This window comes from Artemia franciscana, chromosome 10 (genome assembly GCF_032884065.1).
Source record: "Artemia franciscana chromosome 10, ASM3288406v1, whole genome shotgun sequence".
Classification (NCBI taxonomy): Eukaryota; Metazoa; Arthropoda; class Branchiopoda; order Anostraca; family Artemiidae; genus Artemia; species Artemia franciscana.
The window spans coordinates 45,267,750-45,290,504 of NC_088872.1; the positions used below are offsets into that span (position 1 = coordinate 45,267,750).

At 35.8% G+C, this 22,755-nt stretch overlaps 1 protein-coding gene across 6 annotated transcripts in view; it reads right to left on the reverse strand.

The window, feature by feature from the left end:
* Nucleotides 1-427: 427 nt before the first annotated feature.
* The window catches only part of LOC136032249 (protein phosphatase PTC7 homolog), a 38,388-nt gene continuing 16,060 nt past the window's right edge, over nt 428-22,755 (reverse strand). For all 6 annotated transcript variants that reach the window (XM_065712484.1, XM_065712480.1, XM_065712482.1 and 3 more), the window contains exons 3-6: nt 18,621-18,800; nt 14,109-14,307; nt 6,830-7,086; nt 428-5,032 (exon numbers count right to left, since the gene is read on the reverse strand). In XM_065712484.1, the coding sequence (XP_065568556.1) occupies nt 4,983-5,032; nt 6,830-7,086; nt 14,109-14,307; nt 18,621-18,800 (686 nt within the window). In that variant the 3' untranslated portion in view covers nt 428-4,982. The remainder of the gene's footprint in view (nt 5,033-6,829; nt 7,087-14,108; nt 14,308-18,620; nt 18,801-22,755) is intronic.

A 22,755-nucleotide genomic window follows, 5' to 3' on the forward strand; every position in this document is an offset into this window, starting at 1 on the left:
CGTTGTTCTCTTCCCCAGATTGTCCCTGAATGTTTTGAGACTATCGAAAAGCCTAGGTCAAACGTAACCCCTCCCCCTTTTTTCTACTATAAAACCTTATTTTCAAACAATTAGGAATTTAAATCATTTATGACCTTACTCCAGGACTCGAATCGTGATTCACCCCTGTTCTGCTCACAGCAAGTCTCTCTTTCTGATTGCCTTTATAGTTTCTGCTATGACGGTGTATCGGCACCTTGTTAATGTCATAAAAGGGACGTGATTTCTCCTAATCCTCTTATTATCTGATCGTCTAATAGTGAGTAATGATAAGAACGCCCCAATTTGACATCAATAACTTACCTTCGTTTCTGATCTTCTGGATCGATTCCGCAAACACTAGAGAAGGACATATTGAAGTTCGGTTTAAAATATTACTTTGCCAAAATAAATCACATCATATTTTTATTTTTTCAAAAAAATTACAAAATCCATACACGAAAGCTTCCTTTATTTTTCCCTACAACTGCAACATTCAAAGTACGATAAATTGGCTCTCTTCTTTGTAAAATTAAAGGTATTTCGCAAAAAGCCAAATCCAGAAAAGGAGAGGTAAAAACTGAGGGTTTGAACCTCCCTCAAATTTGGAAAAAATAAATCTGGCTGAAAAGCAACCCTTAAAGATATATTTTTATAGTTCTTGATTCTCTCCCTTGTGCAAATTCCTGGTTTCGACTGTTTAAAATGCAAATAAGATAATTAGTAGTTCTACATAATTAAATAAGTAGCAAGGAAGGAATAACGTAATGCAAGTCCAATTATATTTTATTATTAATCAAGCTTCTCCTTTTCGATAAATTCCAGGATATTCCGCTGGATCATGTAAAATCCGCTAATATAACTGCCAAAATAATCTAGACTTATTCGCTTTTTCTGCTTCTACATTTGAAATAGTTTGTTTTAAAAAAAGTAAAGCGTGCGATAGTATTTAGCGCAAGAAAATGATAATTTAAAAACAAAGTATTTGTATATGAATTGTAAAATATCAATACCAAGGGCCTTTATACGAACAGCAAAAACTTCACATAAAATAATTATTACATTATTTAATTTCTTGTCATCAGCTTGAAGAAATCCTAAAAACAACACACTATTCAACAACCCAAATTCGACGGCTATAAAATCCCTGCACGATGATACCAAACTGAAGCAAAACTCCCCAAGTACGTTAAATAGTCTAATGAAATATTGCGGCGCTGCAGATTTCGAAGGGTTACTTGCCACATATTTTCTCAGCTAAAAGGATTGATCTGGTTATTTCTAGAGAATAGCGGACTTCCCAACAGTTCACATAATGTAGCTTATGCTCCTGAAACGGATTAACTGAGGGTTTATCAATATAAGCAATTTTTCGAGATCAGAAAAGAATCCGTTCAGGTACGTGAAAAACGTACTATTTCCATTGAATTGCCCCTTGAAAACTAAGCAAAGCCAATATTAATTGCTCATCTAATGCAGTCATAAAATTTGGAAGAAGATAAGTGCGGGAGCCAAGATTAGAATATTGCAAGTTGGTGATGACAGTGGCAAGTATGGTTCTGAAGCGTCATTCTATCCCTCCTTCTAGGGTTATAATGAGAGAAACGCTGAGATGGCTAGGAAACGTTCTCCGGATGACAGATAGCCAAAAATCGTTCTTGTCGGCCAATCATCAAGGGCCAAACGAAAAGCAGGTCGTCCCCGAATGGGACAGGAGAAGGTCGTATAGAAGGATTTAAGCGAAATTGGAACTTCTTGCGATGGTGTGAAGAAGAGGCTTTGAATAGATTGGGATGGAGGAAGAACGCTTGCAGCTGTTTGGCCTCAGATGGTTTGGTGCTGCAGTGAGCTATTAGTAGTAGTAATGTATTCTAATAACTTAATTGCCACAAAAAAAGACTTCCCAGAACTCTTTCCTTAATTAATTTCCCAATATTCTTTGATTTTCCACTATTTCACTTTAACCATCAAAACATTTTTGCGAAAATCTTGTTTAAATTTCCACCGAGAATTTCATTTCTAGGCTAAACAAATAGCCTATTTTATTAGATGGTTTCAGTGTCTTTACATCAGAAAAGTCGACCAATTCAGAAGGCAGTGGCAATTTTTATTTTTGGATAACAACTCTTTTAAACAGCAAGTTCTTAGGGTGTATAGACAAAGAAATAACGTTGGCTTTCCTTAGTTTTCCAGGGACTCTGAATTGTCTCCCTTCTCTGAGAAAGTGTCTTAATCTGGTAACCAAGTAAAATGCAATGACCTATATTCTGTTTTGGGAAGTGTATTGCTTAGTTTTCAAGCTCTTTACCATAATTCCGTTTGCAGTTTTCTGGTTTCCGAAAAAGCGCCAGGTTTAAGTTGATATTAGTCACGCACATTTAAAACAGCAGTTAAAGTGAGACCTCCGAAAATGCTTAAAAGCTATCCCGTATCAAGAAGATAAATTAGAAACGCCTTAATTAAAGACAAATTATTTTCTTTCTGAGAAGACAAAAGGTCGCAAGATTTCATCGAGACTTGTAAGAAAAATAACGCCTGAATTTCAGTAACAAAATGAGAACGCCTCTTGAATGGAACCTGGCATGACTGCTGCGTTAATTTCCGTGGGTTTGCAGATGTTTTTGCTATGCTAGTACGAGTTTAGCTTCTGAAGTAATGTGTATCTATGGTGTTTTCCACATACTAAATAAATAATCCAATCGTCAAAAACTCCTCTTGTTTGACATCTTTAGTAACAGTAGTAAGCGAGGCATTTAAGCACTCGGATATGGGGAAAAGAGTGTTTAGTGGAATACAGGCTCCTGTCCCCAAAAGATAGCCTATGTGCACTAATATTCAGTTATCTACTGTTCAATGAGGAAAAACTCGTCTTTATCCTATTGGCTTAGAAATGGCAAGGGGCAGTTTTACTTTACGGGTACGTAATCTTTCGAGACATGGGGTACGATCTCATTTTAACTTGCGTATTATGCCTATTCAATTTATCTTCCTGTAATTATGCTATGCCTTGATTTCCATAATGCCGTCTTTGAATTCAAGCAACTATTTCCACACAACTATTCACCTAATCAACACTACATAAGACAAATCCTACTTGAATTTCTCTTACCATTAAACTCGTTTGTTTTTATGGTTTGTCCGTAGTGATAATTAAAACAGTTTCTGACAAACAGAGCTTAGCTAGCGTATAACTTCACCTAATCCACTAAGTCAAAGCAAGTATAAATGCAGCACATACTATCATTGCACTCATAGCTTAAACAAATGCTTCTCAAAAATCAGGCAAATAATCCATGGGGACCCCATTATAGAGCTTATTTTTTTCGATAATAGACATTTAGGATCGGTTTTTTCAAATCGACTGATGCACTGGACTTTATATTTCTAAACAAGAAATTGTTTTTCTTATCAGCACTGACATAAGTGAAGAATTCTAGTCTTTCTTTTCCATTATGTCTGATTAAGAATATAAGAGGTTCTAGAGCAAGAGTTCCAAAGATTGCTTGTTGTGAATCATAATCCGTTAAGTTACAAGGCAGAAATCATACAGAAAAGCGGCAAAACGAAAGCAACATTTCGGACTTTGACCGTTAAAGATAAATTTTGACATTTTTGTCTTTTATTAACGACCAGTTGTTTTTAGTAAATTGCCACAGACGATCATCATAGGAAAAATTAGCTCTTTAAAAGATCAAATATGACCTTGCGCATCATGAATTTAACAAAGACACAATTTAATAGATCTCCAAGCTGACCGCAATAGACTTTAAAGTAGATTGATATTGCACAACATCACAGAGTATTTGACAACCCACGATTGTAAGAAGTAAGACAACAGGACACAGCCCCTTTCACCTAAGATATATCCGAAAAAAAGTATTTTGAGTCATTTTATTACATTTAGACGGCTAAACATACAAATATACCTGAAAGATCAGGTTGGTAGTGTGATGAACAAAACTGCCCACTTCGAAGCAACCCTTATTCGGCAATTTATCAAATATTAAACATATAAGAAATATTGCAACACGATACTTGGGCGGGGAGTGTATTGTGCGGGAATAAACCACATATAAATCACCACCAGTCCCTGAAGATTGGGGCCCTATAATCAGCCCCACTCTTAACTACACCAAAAATTTCAGCTTAACTCCATCTCAAATTCAGCTCATGGACACGGTCATGTTTGTCTGCAAACTTTTAATCCTGTGCTTACGTGTTTATTTATTTTTTATTATATGGTTAACACCAAGGAATGATTTTGACTTGATTCTTTAACAGGAGTACCATGCCTCATTTAGTAACTATCCATGTTACTAACCAGATAAGATGTACCATAGACGGTTGTGGAGTATTTCCACATCAAAAAATTCATTTTTCAAAACTATGTTATCTTGGAAACGCACTTTTCGGATTTAATAAGGCATTTGAGAAGCCAATCTACCTCATCTATTATTAGAAAAGCCACATCTAACAATAAAAATGAATTAGAATTCCTAACAAAACGTATCTTAGTTAGACCAGAGGAGTTCTTTCTGGTTGGGACCCAACACTCAAAGGATACCCTACGACTAAAGAAAACTGAATGGCAACGCAGAAACTAACGGAGTTGGCGATTCGGGGAGGGTCTTTACCGATAAGGGAGGACCAAGTTTCCAGAATTACGGGATCTCTGCAGAGTTGAAGACACCTAAGAAGATTGTCCAGCCAGGACGGATTACTAGTTTTTGAGAAGCATTGCTTACAATAATTCATAATAAATATAGGACACACTAAACATGTCTACAGGCAAAACGAAGCCTCTAATGCGAAACACAAATAGCTAAAAATTTGACTACGTTTAATCACTTGTCAGGTGTTGGGTGTGTTTTTCTCTCTGATTTTGCTGATTAGGATGACATAAAACTGCCATCTTTCATGGATGCCAATTGAATCGATAAAATAATTCCTAATGACCACAGTAACTAGATGGCGACTGTTGCTAACAGAACTGTTATATCGTCTGGTTTTCCACCTAGAACATGAACAAATCTAATTAAAGAGTAACTTAACATGGAAGAAATTCAAGTCTTCATAATAATAAATTCAAAATTTTGGGCTTTCTTTCTCTTCCGTCAAACCTATATACAGCATGTTACGTCAATAGGATTGGGACCTTCCAAACAACACTCGATAAAGTTAATTTTTTGGCTACACTTCTTGTAAATTTTCAGATACTATTTAATTCACATTTTTGATTGAAACTAGAAGATAATTAAATTTAAGGTGATTTAGAAACTTTACTGAGAAATTTGCAGTGCTGCGTTATCAAAAGAAAAATACAAACAAATTTTCTCGTTCATCCTCTTTTTTTTCTAAGGAAAAATAGAGACGCTTTATTTCTAATGCTGACATATTATTATGGCTTAGAAATTAGTAGAACTGGCTTAGAAACACAATTATAAATAAAATTTAATAAATTACTAAGCTTTTGACTGGGGGAGACAAAGAGATGAGTGCGACACTAATATCAACATAACAAAAACTAAGGAGGATATTTTGGGCTATGAAAACCTACGATTAGACTGATAATATTTAGCATTTCTTATTTCCCTTTTCCCAAAAAAACTTTTACCCACAGGCCGTTCTTAGAACCGATTATAAGTAAAAGAATTACTCACAAACCGTTTGCTTGCGGGAAAGAAAGAGATAAAAAAAAATTGAACACCATCGTGACAAAAAGCTAAGAGGTACTTCAAGATATACCTTTACAATTTACTACAAGTAACTTGCATTTTATAACAAGTAGTATCCTAATTTATTACGAGTTTGCCCAACGATATTGAAAAAATCTTTTTTGCATTTCCGTGTACCCCTTCCCCAAAATTGTCATCCATAGACTATTCATACAACCAATTTAGCAACCAGATTATAAGTCAAGAAATAAGTCACAGACATTTTTGTTAAGGGAGAGAACTTTTTCAACTGTTTAGCTGTTTCATGAAATTAATTTAATGCAACAAAAATTTTGGAGGTGGGGGTTCGAACCTCCACCCCAAAATTTTTGTCCGACTCTTAAAAAGTAACAAAGATGCACATGAAGAAATTTGTGATGCGTTTTGTAAAGTTTTTTTTTTTCTGTAACCCCCTTTCCCCTGAACAAGCATCATATATACCATAAATTTTCATATATTTTTCCTCACCTAAACCATCAAAGGAAATATTTGCGCAAACTTATTCTTCTCTAATAAACAAAAAAAAAAAAAAAAAAAAAAAAAAAAAAAAAAAAAAAAAAAAAATAGATTCCTTTCCGTTTTTGGCTAGCAAATCAGTTGGGGGACGTATGCATTTAAAAAAAAAATGCCTCTTCGCTCCTCACCACGAGGAAAATTAAGGAAAAGTTTTTACCGGCATTCAAGCCCCGTACGCTTCCATGAAGTCTCGTCTGAGCCCGACAATCTGCTCAAAAAAGAGTAAAAACGAGAAAACGACATAAAGGGACGTATTTATGCAAAAAGTAGCAAATCAACAGAATACTTAAATAGCGAAGGGGATGTTTAAAGATACCACTAAAAAGCCAAAAATCATCGATTTAAAAAATTTAAAGTGAAGCAGAAGAAAAGAACCAAACTGAAGAAAACAAATTAGATATAGGGCACTCATTACTTTATATTCTCCTTGCAATATCAAGCTTAAAAAAGCATTGATCGTTTTCTGTGAGGCTAAAAATTATTCCTGATCGTAGTTTCAAGCTTCTTGCTCCATTCTATTCTAATGAGGTTTTCAGCACAGCACGTCGAAATTAATATTGAAAAAAGAGAAAAAATATTACCAATAGCATGTATTCCAGCTTGCCTAGCATTTTTCGCAAAGGGGGATACAAATCGAGAGTCGAATGCAAGCGTTCGCGCAATTAGTGCAATAGCATTTGCTGTTTGTTGAAGGGACGAGGGGTCCCTTACACCACTGATTTTTGTCAGTTCTCCCAACAGTACTGTGTCAGGTACATTGTCGAAAACCCCATCTGTTGCCATAAGGATGACGTCACCATCCTGGACGGGGAACTGGGATTGGTCTGCTGACTCGGGACTAGAAAGATAAAATAACACTATTATATTCTATTCCAGACAAATAATTAAGTCAAACAGAAGCCATATAAATTAAATGCGCTTTTTAAACATTTTGTGAACTTTCTAGCGATAAAGCACTTCATTGGGTACCAATTTTGTACGTTTATACTCTCTATGAAAAAAGAATCATAGTTGCAGTAATAGCTGCAACCTCGCAAAGCGCAAACCCCAGCCCATGGTAACCAAAAATAATACCCACATTTTGAAAAAGAATTGTCTAAAGAAAAAAACAAGAGCTAAGAGCTCATATGGCACTTGTGATGAGGCAAGAAGAGCCAAGAGCTCATATGGTATGAGCTCTAACAAAATTCTAAGAATCAATAGATTGATTTAAAAGGAAAATCAGAGGCTTAATGCCGGTCAGGATTTAAAATAAGAGCTCTGAGTCACGATGTCCTTCTAATACCAAAATTCATTAAGATCCGATCACCCACTCGTAAGTTATAAATACCTAATTTTTTCTAATTTTTCCTCTCCCTTTAGCCCCCAAGATGGTCGAATATGGGAAAACGACTTTACCAAGCCAATTTGTGCAGCTCCCTGACACGCCTACCAATTTTCATCTTCCTAGCACGTCCAGAAGCACCAAACTCGCCAAATCACTGAACCCCTGCCCCCCAACTCACCCAAAGAGAGCGAATCCGGCACGGTTCCGTCAATCACGTATCAAGGACATTTTCTTATTCTATCCACCAGGCTTCATCCCGATTCCTCAACTCCAACTGTTTTCCAAGATTTCCCCCTCCAACCCCCCCAATGTCAAAGGATCTGGAAAAAAGAAGAAAAAGAGCTCTGAGACATGAATTCCTTCTAAATATCAAATTTCATTAAGATCCTATCACCTATTCGTAAGATAAAAATACCCCAATTTTCACGTTTTCCAAGAATTCCGGTTTCCCCCTCCAACTCCCCAAATGTCACAGGATCTGGTCGGAATCTAAAATTAGAGCTTTAAAGCACAAGATCCTTCTAAATATCAAATTTCATTAAGATCTGTTCACCCTTTTGTAAGTTACAAATACCTCATTTTTCCAAATTACCCCTCCCCCAACTCCACCAAAGAAAGCAGATCCGGTCCGGTTATGTGAGTCACGTATCTTAGACAGGTTTTTATTCTTCCCATTTCAGTTTCATCCTGATCCCTCCGCTTTAAGTATTTTCTAAGATTTCCGCCCCCCCCCCAATGACGCTGAATCCGGTTGAGATTTAAAAAAAGAAATCCGAGTTACGAGGTCCTTCTAAATATGAAGTTTCATGAAGATCCGATCACTCCTTCGTAAGTTATAAAAGTCATTTTTTCTTATTTTTCAGAATTACCCCCCCCCCCCCCCAATAGAGCGGATCCGTTCCAATCTTGTAAATCACGTATCCAAGACTTCTGCTTATTTTTCCCACCAAGCTTCATCCCGATCCCTCTAATCTAAGCGTTTTCCATGATTTTAGGTTCCCCCACCCCAAACTCCCCCCAATGTCACCAGATCCAGTCAGGATTTAAAATAAGAGCTTTGAGACACGATATCCTTCTAAATATCAAACTTCATTGAGATCCGATCACCCGTTCTTAAGCTAGAAATACCTCATTTTTTTATTTTTCAGAATTATCCCCCCCCCCCAACTACCTCAAAGAGAGTGGATCTGCTCCGGTTATGTCAATCATGTATCTAGGACTTGTGCTTATTTTTCCCACCAAGTTTCATCTCGATCCCTCCACTCTAAGTGTTTTCCAAAATTTTAGGTTTCCCCCTCCCAACCCCCCCAATGTCACCAGATCCGGTCGGGATTTAAAATCCCGTATTCACAGTATTTAGAATTCATCATATTTAGAAAAATCCCGTTAGGGTGTTACGTCGAAAACAAGAAAAAGAAAACATTCAACAAGACATAGATGATTGGTAGACGGTGATGCTTTCTGTAATTTTAGTTGTTTTTGTTTAGTACTTTCACTCATTACTTCTACACCAAAATGACTAATGAAATTCACAATTGTTTCTACAGCAATTACTCATTATTTATCGGCTTTCACCCATTACTTCTACACCAAAAAGACCGATCAAATTCACAAAACAATACCATTAGTCTACAATTCAAGATATACAGTTGATTAATTGATCAACTGTATGATTACAATTAATTTTGCACGTTTTTAAGTTGTAATGGAATAGTATTTCATTTTTTAAGATAAAAAGCAATCATAATCGAACCGTAAAAGCAATCATAATCGAACCGTAATTGCCACTTTTTACAATTAGTCTTTCAAATGTACCAGGCAAAAGAAATTAAAAAATTGACGAAAATTATTGTTTTTGCTGTTTTAGCTCGTTACTGGCGAAGATGTCATAAAAATCGATGATCTAGAAGGACCAATAAGACTTAGTTGCTTTGATTGTAAATTCAGATTGAAACAGGAAACACATTTAAAGTAGCCGAAGGTAATGGTTCAATCATCTCCATAAGCACGGTTTTATTCTAGCCACAATTGAACAGCCTGAAACCCGCAGCTCTATTCTAGACTCCATTCTAAGAGTCCCCTGTTGTTCCTCGAAAGCTTGTCAAAAAGGTGGATATAACCTACTCAAACGGATCCAGTTACAAGACCTAGTGTCATTACTTGATAAAAATTATTTAATGTCATTAAAGATTGATAATTAATAGTTCAGTCCATCATTTATATTTATCTCACCAATGATGGATCTGATGAGCTTGCTTGGATCAGATTCAGAGATCTATTCACGCAAAAGGTTTATTTGAAATCTAGTTAATTCGTTTCAAGTAGCCGTGAACAGAAGAAAGTCAAGCTAAACTAGAGATGAGAAATTCACCCTTGCAACAATTTCTCACTTAACAATTTTTTTCAAAAAGCCTTTTAAAATTTTCGGTTGCCACAGTCTAGAGTTTGGATCTTTACTAGGTAGCGTCTGACACCGCAACCTTGATTCTGGTTCGGATACCACGCTGTAGTTGAATCAGAGGAAAATAATACTCTTTCACAAGCTGCTTTTGAATCCCTGACAATAAAACCAGATTTAGGCATGAGGTGGCCTCTGAAATGATGGTATATCAAAGTGACCTCGCTTCTTGCGTTTCAAGAGGTAAAAACCCATGTTATCTGATGATGACACACATAATATCCAAGTTACCAGCTATTTTATAAGGACATAAGCCCATTGATCTACTAGACAAATATCCAACCTTGGCATCTTTAAGAAGAAAAAGTTTGAACACCCGGTTGTCAGTGTTTAGTGTTGCAGGAAAGATTTTGGTTTAACAGAGAACACCATTAACGACAAGACTTTCAAAATTTGTGTTTTGAAGTGTAATTTTTAATATGTCTGCTAAATTGTATAGCATATTTTTACCACTTTGATTAGCAATATATTTGTAACTGAATTGAAATTGCTTGAAAAAAATTATGGAAGCCAATAATTGAATTGTATTTGCTCGGAAATAACAGGTTTAATTACTGAGTTGACTAAGTCAAGTAACCTCTGAATTGAGTAACCCAGCTACAACTACTATAAACTACCCGTTGAAATCAAACTGTGGTGTTTTTTTTTTTGCTTACGGTAAAAGGTATTAAAAATCGAATTTTTGATATTGACATTGTCATTAGATTTTAATGTATTCAGGACTTGTTAAAACAAAAGATAACAGTGAGATTAAGGAACAATAAGTTTTTGTTCGAACGCAAGTAAAGAGCGAAATAGAACAAACAGAAATTATCTTTATGCTGCTGCTCCCATCTTTCTTTATGCTGCTCCTATCTTTATGCAGGGGAGCTGCTGCTCCCCGAAACCTCTGAGCTATTTACTCTAAAGTTTAATTTTTTTTTCTCAGTCCTCCAAGAATGAAAGGGCTTATTGGTTTGCATTTGCGCAAAATAAAATTTTCAATCCAGATAAATTGAAAAGCAATTAAAAAAGAATCTTCGAATTACAAACTGATTTTTTTTTTAATCTTAAAATACTTTCGGAAAAACACTAGGCAAACTTTAGTTTAAAAAGGAGGGGTTCTAGGGTGGCAAACCCCTCATGCATAAAATAATCACTTTTTGGTCTGTTCACTTAGTAATGCACCTGTTTGCTTTCATTAAAAAAAAAAACTTTTTTTGTTTTAGTTTTATTTGACTAGAAATTAATATCTAATGGTTTTTACTCTAATAATTTGGGGTATTTCCTTGTCAATCTAGTTTTTTTATTTATTTCGAATTTTCAAGAAGAAAAGTGGAATTCGAATTCGATGAATTAATTGACAAATGTATCAATTAACTGATACATCTCTCTTTCTTGCTATTAAATGTCAAAGTTTATCAAGCTATTATCATAGGCAGCGCAACAGTGCTGCCTAAGTAAAGAGCGATGTGGGTACAACGTATTATTTTTTTTTAGACCAGAGCACTTCGTCTAGAAGGAGCTGTCATAGAAAACTCAAAAGGAGATTATTCGATTGGAAATTGAAATGGCTGGTTTAATAATCGAAAGTGATTGGAAGGCAACCATCCCCACGCTCATAATTTCCCAAAACACATCCAATCAAAACAGGGCTGATAACCCCCATGCCTTCTCAAGACAAGAACATAATTTTAACTTTACTGAAAACAACATACATTTAAAAGTTTTCACTTTTTTTTACTTTAATAAATAAAAAATTGATAAAACTTTAAGGAACAAATATCAGTATATGTATACTAAATTGACAATCTAAGGTCCATTTTTTTTCAGTAAAGTGCAAATGTCTTGCACTTCTGGTCTTGAGACGGTATGGGGGTTGTCAGCATTGGCGTCATTGAGGGGGCCAGGGGAGGAGGGCAGTTGCCCCCCCTCCCCCCAATAATTTGGAAAAAGCTGTAATTCATTAAGTAGCTTTAAAACTATTCCTCGTTTCAAGTGTCAAATTTGCTCTTTACTTTGGGCAGATAATTTTTTTTTAATGAATCCATGGTCATTTTTAACATTAGAAAACGAGAAAAATAGGGGTCCATTATACTTCATAATATGTTCCACATTAATATCATTCCAAATATATTGCCTTTGAAACCTTAGCATCAAGTAAAAATGTGAGCCTAGTTAATTGCAAAATAGAAAAATGTTCTATGCTTCCTGTTTCACCACATTTGCTCAGGTCAATTTTCTTCCTTGATATTCAGGGCGCCTTTACTTCCTAAAATCCATCATTTTCAAAATAAGATTCTCTTAGAATTAAAGTGGAAATGAATGCACCCTTTTTACATGAAAATAGGACTGAAATGGAATCATTGAAAAAGAAAATAATACTTAGTTCTTTTTATAATGATATTCATATTACTACTAGATAGATCAAAACGATTGTAACTTGGTCATAAAACTTAGTAGAGGGGGATCCGCTCCTGGAACCATTTAATTGTTTAGATTTTTATTTCCAGTATTCAATTGAAACTCCAATACTCTTATCATTGAAATGTCTAAATAAGCCCCAATAATACCTTATTCCTTACGTTTTGGATTCACATACTAATTCACAAATGTATGACTGCCTCTATGTACAATACTATGCTGATATCTCACTATTTTTGCTTTTCTAAATATTTCGTTTAACCAGCTCAAAAAAAATGACATAAATGTCATTAAACCCTCCTCCGGAAATGTATACCCCCCCCATACCCTAATTTACACAAGAAAAAATTTTGCTTAATTTTTATAGAATTCGTTTTTTAAACAAGATAAAGAGGGGAAGGTAATTTTCAAACTCTAGGAGTCAATTTTCCTTTCCAAGTGGCATCCCTTGCAATTTTTAATTCATTTAAGGTGTCTACCGCGATGCTGCCAAGAATTGTGCAGATTTTCTGGATATTCTTTGTCAAGCAATGCCGAACGGATAAGTTAATAATTCTAACTTAACTCTTTTGAATAATTTCAAACTTAGAATACGGTTGCTATTTAAATGCGGGGTATATGTCTTTCACTTTTTCCCAATTTTTTTTTTACAAGTAAATTTTACAATAATTTTTTACAAACAAATTTTTTTTGTAAGTAAATTTTTTACAAGTAATTTTTACAATAATTTTCCATAAGAGAAAGACCGAACGAATTTGCTATATTTATTTTCATTTGCTTCTTATACAGCTGAAAATTTCAGCTTTGAGTTTTTTAGTTTAATTTATTATATTAAGAAGCCACATTCCCGAAACATTTATTAAATTATGCCATGATATAAGATAGAAAAGCAGTTCGGTTTTTGTCAATACCAATTCAAACCCTGAGGGAGCATTTGGCATGATTGAAAAAAACCAAAAGAGATGAATTCACAAATATGATTTCCACGAGATGACTAGAAATTTGTTAATTTTTCATCAATTCTTAAAATGAATTGAACAATATTTTACTAGCTTACCCATAGCGAATTACCGATCTCAAAACAAAGGAATTCAAGGAAAATTCCCGCCGGGGCAGTAATAATGATAGTATTTTTAAATTTAAAAATATTTGAACATTCTTCTCACGGACAGTTCTTCCCTTGCAGAAAACTCTTCAGCGGCAAATTCCCACTATTTGTAAATAACAATCATATATTTAAATCTAAAAGTATTTTAAAAATTAGGTTAAAATTATTTAACTTCAGCATTACTGCCTCAATGCCATCTATTCCAAGTTAGCGGTCTCTAACTTCAGTCAGCACGTAAAGTATTCAAAGAATTACTAGGTTTTTTTTTTGTAAGAAGGGGGGGGAATAAATATACAAAAACATTCACAAGAGACTACTCAACAACTTCTTGAAGTTTCTAGGCGATCAGATGAACAGTGTAGTAATATAGTAAAAACATACATTCTATTTTATTTATATAGATTTATTATATATTGTTGGTTATATTTCAGTGGGTGAAGCAACACGAATGTAATACTGTTCAATTGAATGGCATGATCCTTTTGATACATAATTTCTTTTAAGCATACAAGAAAGAAAGGGAAACAACTTAGAGCTGCACATAAAGTGAACAAAACGATCTACCTATCGCTAAGGACATGTCCCCTTTGTCCTGGAGGAGGTAAAGACAACTGGTATGGGGTATTGAAGTAATGCTGTTGTTCTTCGGACCTGTGAACAACTTCCCCGCCTCTAACGACGAGAAACCCAGAATCACCAATGTTTGCTGAATACAATTTGTTATCTTCACGACTGAGAACCAATAAACAAGCTGTGCTACTTCCTAAAAAGTAAAAAAAATTAATATAACGTTTTATTATAGTCCAACATCAGGTGGGCTATAGAGAGGACAAATAGGACAAACTGCATTTTCTAGCCCAAACACGGCCATAAGGACAACCATTACAAGCATATAATTGTTAAAATGTGCCCAAAAACATAATATTAAAACAGACTAAAGATTTTTTTTTTTTTTTTAGTATAAGAGGAATCCCAGAATGGAAATAGCCACTTCCTTTGTTATTATCACTGCAAACATGCGCTTGTACAAGAGGAGTCCCTTATATAATTGCCATGTACCATAAACAACAGTCAAAAAAACTATTACTACAAACAACTCGCTCCAGCACCAAGGCACCTGAGGCCAACATGGCTGTGCAAGCTCAGCTCCATCTCAATCTATACAAAACTTCTTTCTTTACACCCCCCAAAGAAGTCTCAATTTCTTTTAAATCCTTACGACCTATTCTCATTCCAACCGGGGTTTGGTTTTCTGCTTTTCGTTTGGCTCTAGATGGTTGGCCAAAAAGGGCAATCTATGGCAATAAAATATCCACAAGATAGCCAATGGCGGACAAGGTTATGATTAACATGCGAATATCTGAAACAAAAGAAATACATACCCCATGTACTCAACAACAACAACAACAACAAAAAAATATATTAAAGGATGCCTTTCGGGCCTGTATTGAATTTTAATAGGTTTATCACTAAACTCAGATTTCTTCTGCTTTTTACTTTGCTACTTTTTTCTGACAATTTCTTGAATGAATTTATAGCATTGAAATCATTTTAAATGAGCACAGTTTTGAACTATACAGACAGTATATTTTGTGCGTTTTTAGAAAAATAATAATAATAATTTATTTATCACCCACTTTACAAAACAGAGGTTAAGTGGAGTAAATACAAAAGAAAAACAGCAAGAGAACAACAAGAAACAAAGTTAATCACATACAGAAAAAAGATGGATAAGGCGTGAAAACACCCTAGCCTATAAGGCGCTTCAATAGCTAGCTTGTCAATAGCTAGTTCGAATACACCAGTATTATCTGTCGCACAATACTTTTTAATCAATTTTGTATTCCCGTAAGAACAAGGCAGATATAAAAGAAATTTGCAGTACCAGTAATAGTTTATACGAATACGTTTTAGATCACCGGTCAACAGAAGTGGCCGAATACCAGTACAAAAGAGTACAGAATGATCAAAAAAATTTGAGTAAAGCCGAGTTAGCGATCTTCTCCTATAGTGTCCACGATTTGCCACAATCTTAGAGTAACCGAGCCTCAGCTTATCACTACTATCTTTGACAGCACGAGATCGGAGAGCATTCATAGTATCGCAAACTGTTATGCCAAGCCAACGAAACGATTTAACACGAGGAATGCTAAAACCACCGCAGTATAGTGGTTCTGAACAATTATTACCGTTGAAAACAAGAAACTCACACTTGTCAATATTTAGGTACAGGCCGATATCGCGGAAAGCAGAAGTAACTGACTTCACTGAACGGGCAAGACCAGACTCAGTTTGACTAATCAGAAGAAGGTTATCCACATAAGCCAGATATGAGATATCAGATGGTCCTAATAGGCACGTAGCCGATATTTTTGATAACACATCTTCAATACAAGCATTGAAAATATATGGAGAAAGAACTCCCCCTTTTCTTACTCCGCAACGAATAGGGATATGACCAAAATAAGAATTAGCTAATGACTTACGGCGACGGTAAGTATGGATTTACTCTTCTCTGGCATAACGCTGTCCATGCTTGAGTATGACAAACACTGTCAAATGCTTTAGACAAGTCTAGGGTTGCAAAATGAAATACGCGACGAGAGCGATGGGCATCTTCTAACAAAGAGGTCAAAGCACGGTGAGCATGCTGACAGCCTAGCCCAGATTTAAAACAAAATTAATTATCATCATTTAGAGCAAGCTTAGTGATATAAGGTAGCAGGAGGTATTCAAAAAGCTTGCTAAGAGTACATGCTACCGTTATGGGTCTAAAAGAACAGCAAGAAACCGGGTTTTTTCCTTTTTCTAGAAGTGACGTGACACTACCGCATAAGAACGAATCGGGCACGCACGAACTACAAAAAAAAATCTGAAAAAACAGTTGGAGATGAGACACCAGTTCGAAAGAATTAGAAACAAGATTCGAAACACTAATCCCATCAAGATCCAAATATTTTGATTTTAAACTCTTAATATCTTTAACAATAGCCGACTTTTCAACTGGAATCACATGTCTCTGACATAAACGCGACTGCAAATTTTTTTCGAGCAAACATGAGAAACGCTTATACACTGCATAATTAACTTTCAAAAATATTTTTGGATAATGTTCGAACCAAGATGGACGAGGTATAATGTCACTAGAACTTGTATCCGGAAACTTGGCAGAATTTATTACTTTTCGCCGCTCACTATTATTTTTCGGAAAAGTTTCTCCGGAGTAACGAACGGCGCAAAGATGGCGCTTATATTCGAGTTTCGTCTTTTGTTTTAGATCGAACACAGTACCCCGAGAAGGTCGACCACAGGCAGACCAGATTCTTAACCAGAGTTTGGGCTTATTCTTGACTATTTTCAGCATAAGATAACACTTCCAGATTGGTTTTTGGGTATTCCGGCTGACACGGATCAGTGGGACGGCCACATTTTCAGCTTGCTTTATACATGAGATAACGTCACGATAATAGCGACTCAAATCAGCACGAGCATTGTCATTAGTGGGGTACCCGTATGTGCAAAGAAGATGGAAAGGGACACGTACGGTGGACAGTAGAGCTCCAAGTGTAGCAAGGGCGTTCGCACTAGATCAGTCACGTTTTTCAAACCACTTATGCGACAGTGATGGTTGGCCTGAGTATACGTCAGAACTAACCGTAATATCGAAATACAGAGGTATATGATCATAATCTCTCTCATCTTCATCGATATGTACTGCTGAAGTTTGTAATGAAGGAGAGCAAATATAGCGGTCCAAACTTGAGAAAGAACCACTACAGTGGATAAAACTGAGGTCTTTCGCTAGGACCTCCAATGTTGAGGGTAGACACTGAAAAGCGCCTCCTTATGTGTCGAGGAAACGGTAATGTCACAGTCTAGGTCGCCTATAATCACTCATTTGTATCCAAAACGCTCAATACCAGATATGAGTCTTTAATTTGTTGCAGACATTCGCATAACTGGAACAGATCTTCTATCATGGGGCAAATAGGCGTTGATTAGGATCACGTCTGCAAGCCAGATTGCAAGATAGTGTTCAGAGGATTGGTAGCAGCTAGGAGACAAATAGCTAGGCAAAGATCGCTTCATTATACAGGCAAGACCGCCAGAAGGCCTGCCTCGGGTACGAAGGGTATTCGTGCTGAAAACAGCATGTTGTGAACTTCGCCTTAGAAAGTTTACATTGCAGCTTGGGAGCAGGTGTTCTTGTAAGAGAACAACACCATGATTAGCTAGTTTCTCATCAAGGCTTAGCACTTTATCCTTTGTCCCATTGATGTTGAAAGAGCACACTGAGACCTTATACTTATTCATGATTGCAAGCGAGAAGGTCGTGGAACTTTGGAATTAGCAAGAGCCTTTAGCCTGGAGCAACAAAAACTGTAAGCAATATGATCTCCACTACAATTTGCACTCTTGGGGATGTTACTGCAAGGTGATTTACTGGAGTTCATATGGGGACCAGAGCACCGTGAGCATTTGTAGGCTAGTTTTGATCGGGACCGTTGGCAGCAAGGTGGTCAGGAGATAGTGAATTATTATTTACACTTATTATGGTGCTACTTTACAGAATTATTATCGTTTATATTGGTAGCTAAAACAACAATTTTTGCAACAGTTTACTTTCAAATTTAGCCGTTAGTGTTTCATTTTCATTACGGCCCAAGTCAATCTCCGTAAAATCAATCATCCTGACTGCGATCTTCAGTGAGTTTAGTTTGCTGTAGATACAATCTTACAATCACTAAAGCAATACCAGATAACAAAAATTGCTAACAGAGCCGGAAAAATAACTAACTGAGACAGAACCGTTGGATCCCACTGTGTTGCTCTGATGATGCTTGATTCAGGGCCGTATCCAGGATATTTTCGGGGGGCTCAATAAGAAGAAAATTTGTTTATATTCATTTTTGTTACGTTTTCCGAGTCAAACAAACATTTCGGAGGAAGGGAGGGGGGTAAAACACCCTAGCCCCCCCTCACCAGGATACGGCATTTGCTTAATCCTCCATAAAATTTTTTTGGCGACCTAATTAATTGATTCTTTAATTAAAACTTATAAGTAACGGTACTTACCAACAACTTGCATCTTAGAGTTTCTAAGTTCACGAAACGCTGAAGCGAGTAAACTTGCTGGTCTTGAAGGAGTAATCATGCCTAAACTAACTAAATTATCAACAGCTCTAAGCAGACCAGATGAAAACAGACCAGGATCAACTCCATATTGTCTCCAGCCTCCAACTCCGTCTGCAACTCCTGTTAAAGAATTAATTTTAATCTAAATCAAAAGTTAATTACAGCAAAGGAAAGGCAGTGTAATGCAAAGGTAAGAAGAAGTATCTATCAACCTCTTTTTAATTACTTCACTCATTTAGTAAAATAAGCACAATTACTGGTCCTACGAATTTAAAGAATAGCAACTAACAAGCTAAGGCTCGTTATTTTTATAAAAATGTGTACCAACATACAGTGTTATGAATTTTCAAAGCCAAAATAGAAAGTAAATGTGTTCTAAAATTTTTCGTTAACTTGTTCATTCCCTTAGTGTTCGTAATACAGAAGATATTCTTAGAATTACTCATACAAAACAAAGTCTATTGGCAAAGAATATTGACTACAATGCCAAAAAGAAAAACGCACTACAATAAACATCCCATTTGCCGACAATTTTACAGGAATGGTAGCAAATTATATTGAATGAAATAAAACGTGTCGCTAATACCAAGTTCACTTTTTATTTGATCAATAATATACCTACGTTCTTAAATTGTACAATAAAAATTTAAGTTTCATGAACCTTTTTTTTTCTCCGATTCGTTAAGAACCTTACAAAAGCAGTTGTACAAGCATTTTAAGTGGTTCAGCAAACGCATCTCATAGTTGGCCACATGCCCTGGGGAGGAGGAGGAGGGTATTGAAACACGACTAAAGAGTTTTTTCCCATAAACTTTCTAGGGTAGGGGGAGAAGGTTGGGACAATCTTATAGGAACCCTCCTCTCTGACTATGGGTTTGATTAGAAACTACCCGTATTAAGGAGATTTTAATCATAGGTGTACATGCTCAAATATTTTGGAACTGCAGAAGATGTATCAAGAACGACGAGGGTTTCTGGAAAGGCAGTTTTTGGTCTATTTCCAGACTTTGAAATAAAGAGGGTCTTCCGACAAAACATAGGGACAGATTCGCCCCTTAACTCCCACTCCCCCTTCCAGGTTAATGTAACAGCGTAAATTACAAGCTCAGACCGGAGAAGGTTGAAGTTACTAACTCTTTTTCATATATATAGCGTCTTTTTTTATGGATAAGCATCTAGTATTTCATAACTTTAAGATGTTCCAGGAACGAGTCACCAAAAAACTAAGAAATAATTGAATGCAATGAAACAACGGACAGATACTACATTCTTGGCAAGTTTTTTACTTTCAGTCTCTTTGATGTGGCCTTGACCTTTTAACTAGGGAACAGGACTTCCTACGAAATACTTTTTGGCTGGTAAAAACAAGTTCATAAATTTTGATACTAAGATGAGGACAGAATCAGGGGATTTTTCCAGGAGGGAGGGCTAATTTTCCAATAAATAAATGTGAATTAACAAATTGAATCACTTAAAATATGTTACTAGGTAATTATATCTTTATTAGAATGAAAGTGACTTGACAGTCATTGATGATTCTAAACAGATCCGAGGACGGAAGGGGACAAATACCTTGTAATCTAGGTCTGCGATCATCCTCACTTTTACGCAATATATATTTTATTTTGATTTGGGTGTTAAAAAAAAATAGAAATTTTTTTTATGGTAATTACATGTTCTGAATAAAAAAAATATAAAGAATTTTTAACTGTAACAATTATTGGGTAAAAACTAAGGGTACCAGCAATACCTGATTACTCTTTTGAATTTAGCATGCAGAACAAAATAAGGAAACTCCTCTAAGCAATTTGAATAATTCATAAGAAAACGCACCCAAATTTCGCAAAATTATTACAAAACTTGAGTACTAAGGTTAGTGGACAAGCTACACATTACTTCCTGAATTTGGCTAGGAAAACCAGATCCATTTTCTGATTCCATCTCTTTTTTATGTTTATCTTTGCCACACCACAGAATGTATCTTCATACTGAAAATAGCTAAACGATCCATAAAGAAAGAACATGGATCTTATAAGCCTAAAATACACATCAAAAATCGATATGTACTTATAATAAGCACCTAACTGCGCTCCGTGATTTTAAACGTACAGTAAAATTTTGCCAAAGTCACTCCTTGAAATGTTTCTTAGCCCTGAGAGTATATCAAAATCAAATAGGAGAAAGCCCAACTGGCAAAAGCTGTAAAACCACCATAGCCCAAAGTGAACAGCCGGTTGTCACCCTCAACATAAGATATACACAAACACTGTAAAATGACGATTATAGGGAAAAGTAAACATTGCCATGTCAAAGGCCAAGCGTGGCAGATCACGTGTGATGCTGCTAAACAATGTCGAAAACTGAGGGTAATATTTGTCACTCCGATATGTAAAACTTTGAAGCTTACTAGTGGCTGGATCAAAGAATATTGGCAACTTGTAGGAGTGGAAACTGGCGCTAGTATTGAACAAAAAACACCAACTCCGTCTAGCATGTGGTATTTCTTGGCATTTTCTAAACTTTTCAATTGTGATTTTCTTAAAACTAAACTAATAGTTCTGTGATGGCGCAGAGGGTTTGATCATAGCTTGATAACCCGAGCCCCAGAGATGGAACCCATATGTAGCAGCAAACTCAGAGGGCCGACGCAAGTACCTTAGTAGTCAAGAAGCGTCATAAATCCGATGCCATTAAGAATGCAAAAACTAAGATCAGAAACTTATTATTACAGTAATTTAGCCAGTGGCACTAATAAAACTGATCTTGCTTTATTATTACGCTTTTAAAAAAAAGCTATCCATAGTCTTTGGTCTGGACTGTAAAGATCATCTGTCTAAAAGTCTTGGACAAAGTTTACTTGGGTGTAGCTCTGTGTATGTCAAAATCAAAGCGAATATGGGTTAGTAACATAGCCAGAATTTTGCTAAGAAGGGTTCTCGAGAACCTTGCATTCTCTTAGAAGTATACCATATTAAGACCCACAGGCTCACACAGCCAAAACACACATGACAAGGATTGATGATACTTTTTGGGGAGGGGAAGGGGTTTTATGGTTGAGAACAGTGGATCTCGTGGCCCAAATATCGGGATTATTAGGCATATTTCAGGGAGAGGATGGGCCAATATGACTATTTTAATAGACGACCAGCAGATGAGATTAAGATTAATCCATCCAATATAAAAGCTTGTAGATCAATATAAAAATATACCCAGCATGGAAAGATTACATTAAAAAAAATACCCAGACATTAACTTCCACTGGCCTAAGTAAAGAGACAATGGAAAGCATAATTTAATGCAAATGCCGGAGCAAATATGCAAAGGCAGTGCACTACATCCTGTTGACCATATTCAAGTTCAGCGCCATAATGCACATTAATTATACAGATTTCCACAATGCAAAATTCATGATGCCAAAGCCAAATAGTCACTGGCCAAATTTCACTTCTCCTGAATTCCCCCTTTCTAAACGCTCATCCAATCATAGTACTTTCACTGATGAATCATTAGTAGATATCTTAGGCCTTTCGACAGTACGAGAAATCCATACTTCAACTTTTCATATTAATAGAAAGGCATTGAAAAATATACTTTACGGACGATGGTATGAAGAATTTAAGAATAAAGTTAGTTCTTGGTCAATTCGCTTTTTTGCTTCAACAGAAGATTTATTAGCTGTTTGCAAAGTTCAGCCCTCCTACCATCTGACGCAGATTATTACGGGTCATTGCAGGCTAAATTTCTTTCTTCACCGAATAAACAAAATTGATACGGAGTTGTGCCTTTGCGGTGTAAATGAAACTTGTTCCCATTTTCTTTTTGAGTGCCCTATTTTTGTTCGTGAACGTTTAGAATTAATATTTCACCTTAATAGTATCAATGTTCCTTTTCCGTTTAATCTCGATTTGATTTTTAAATTTAGGAATGTTAGAAATATTTTACTGGAATACATAAGAAAAACTAAACGTTTGGATTTGGGGTTATAATCTTATTTAAAAATATGTGGATTTTTTTTTATGTCTGATAACGGAATTCAGTGTGTATTATTTAGTTTGTCTTTTTGTTTTTGTTTTCT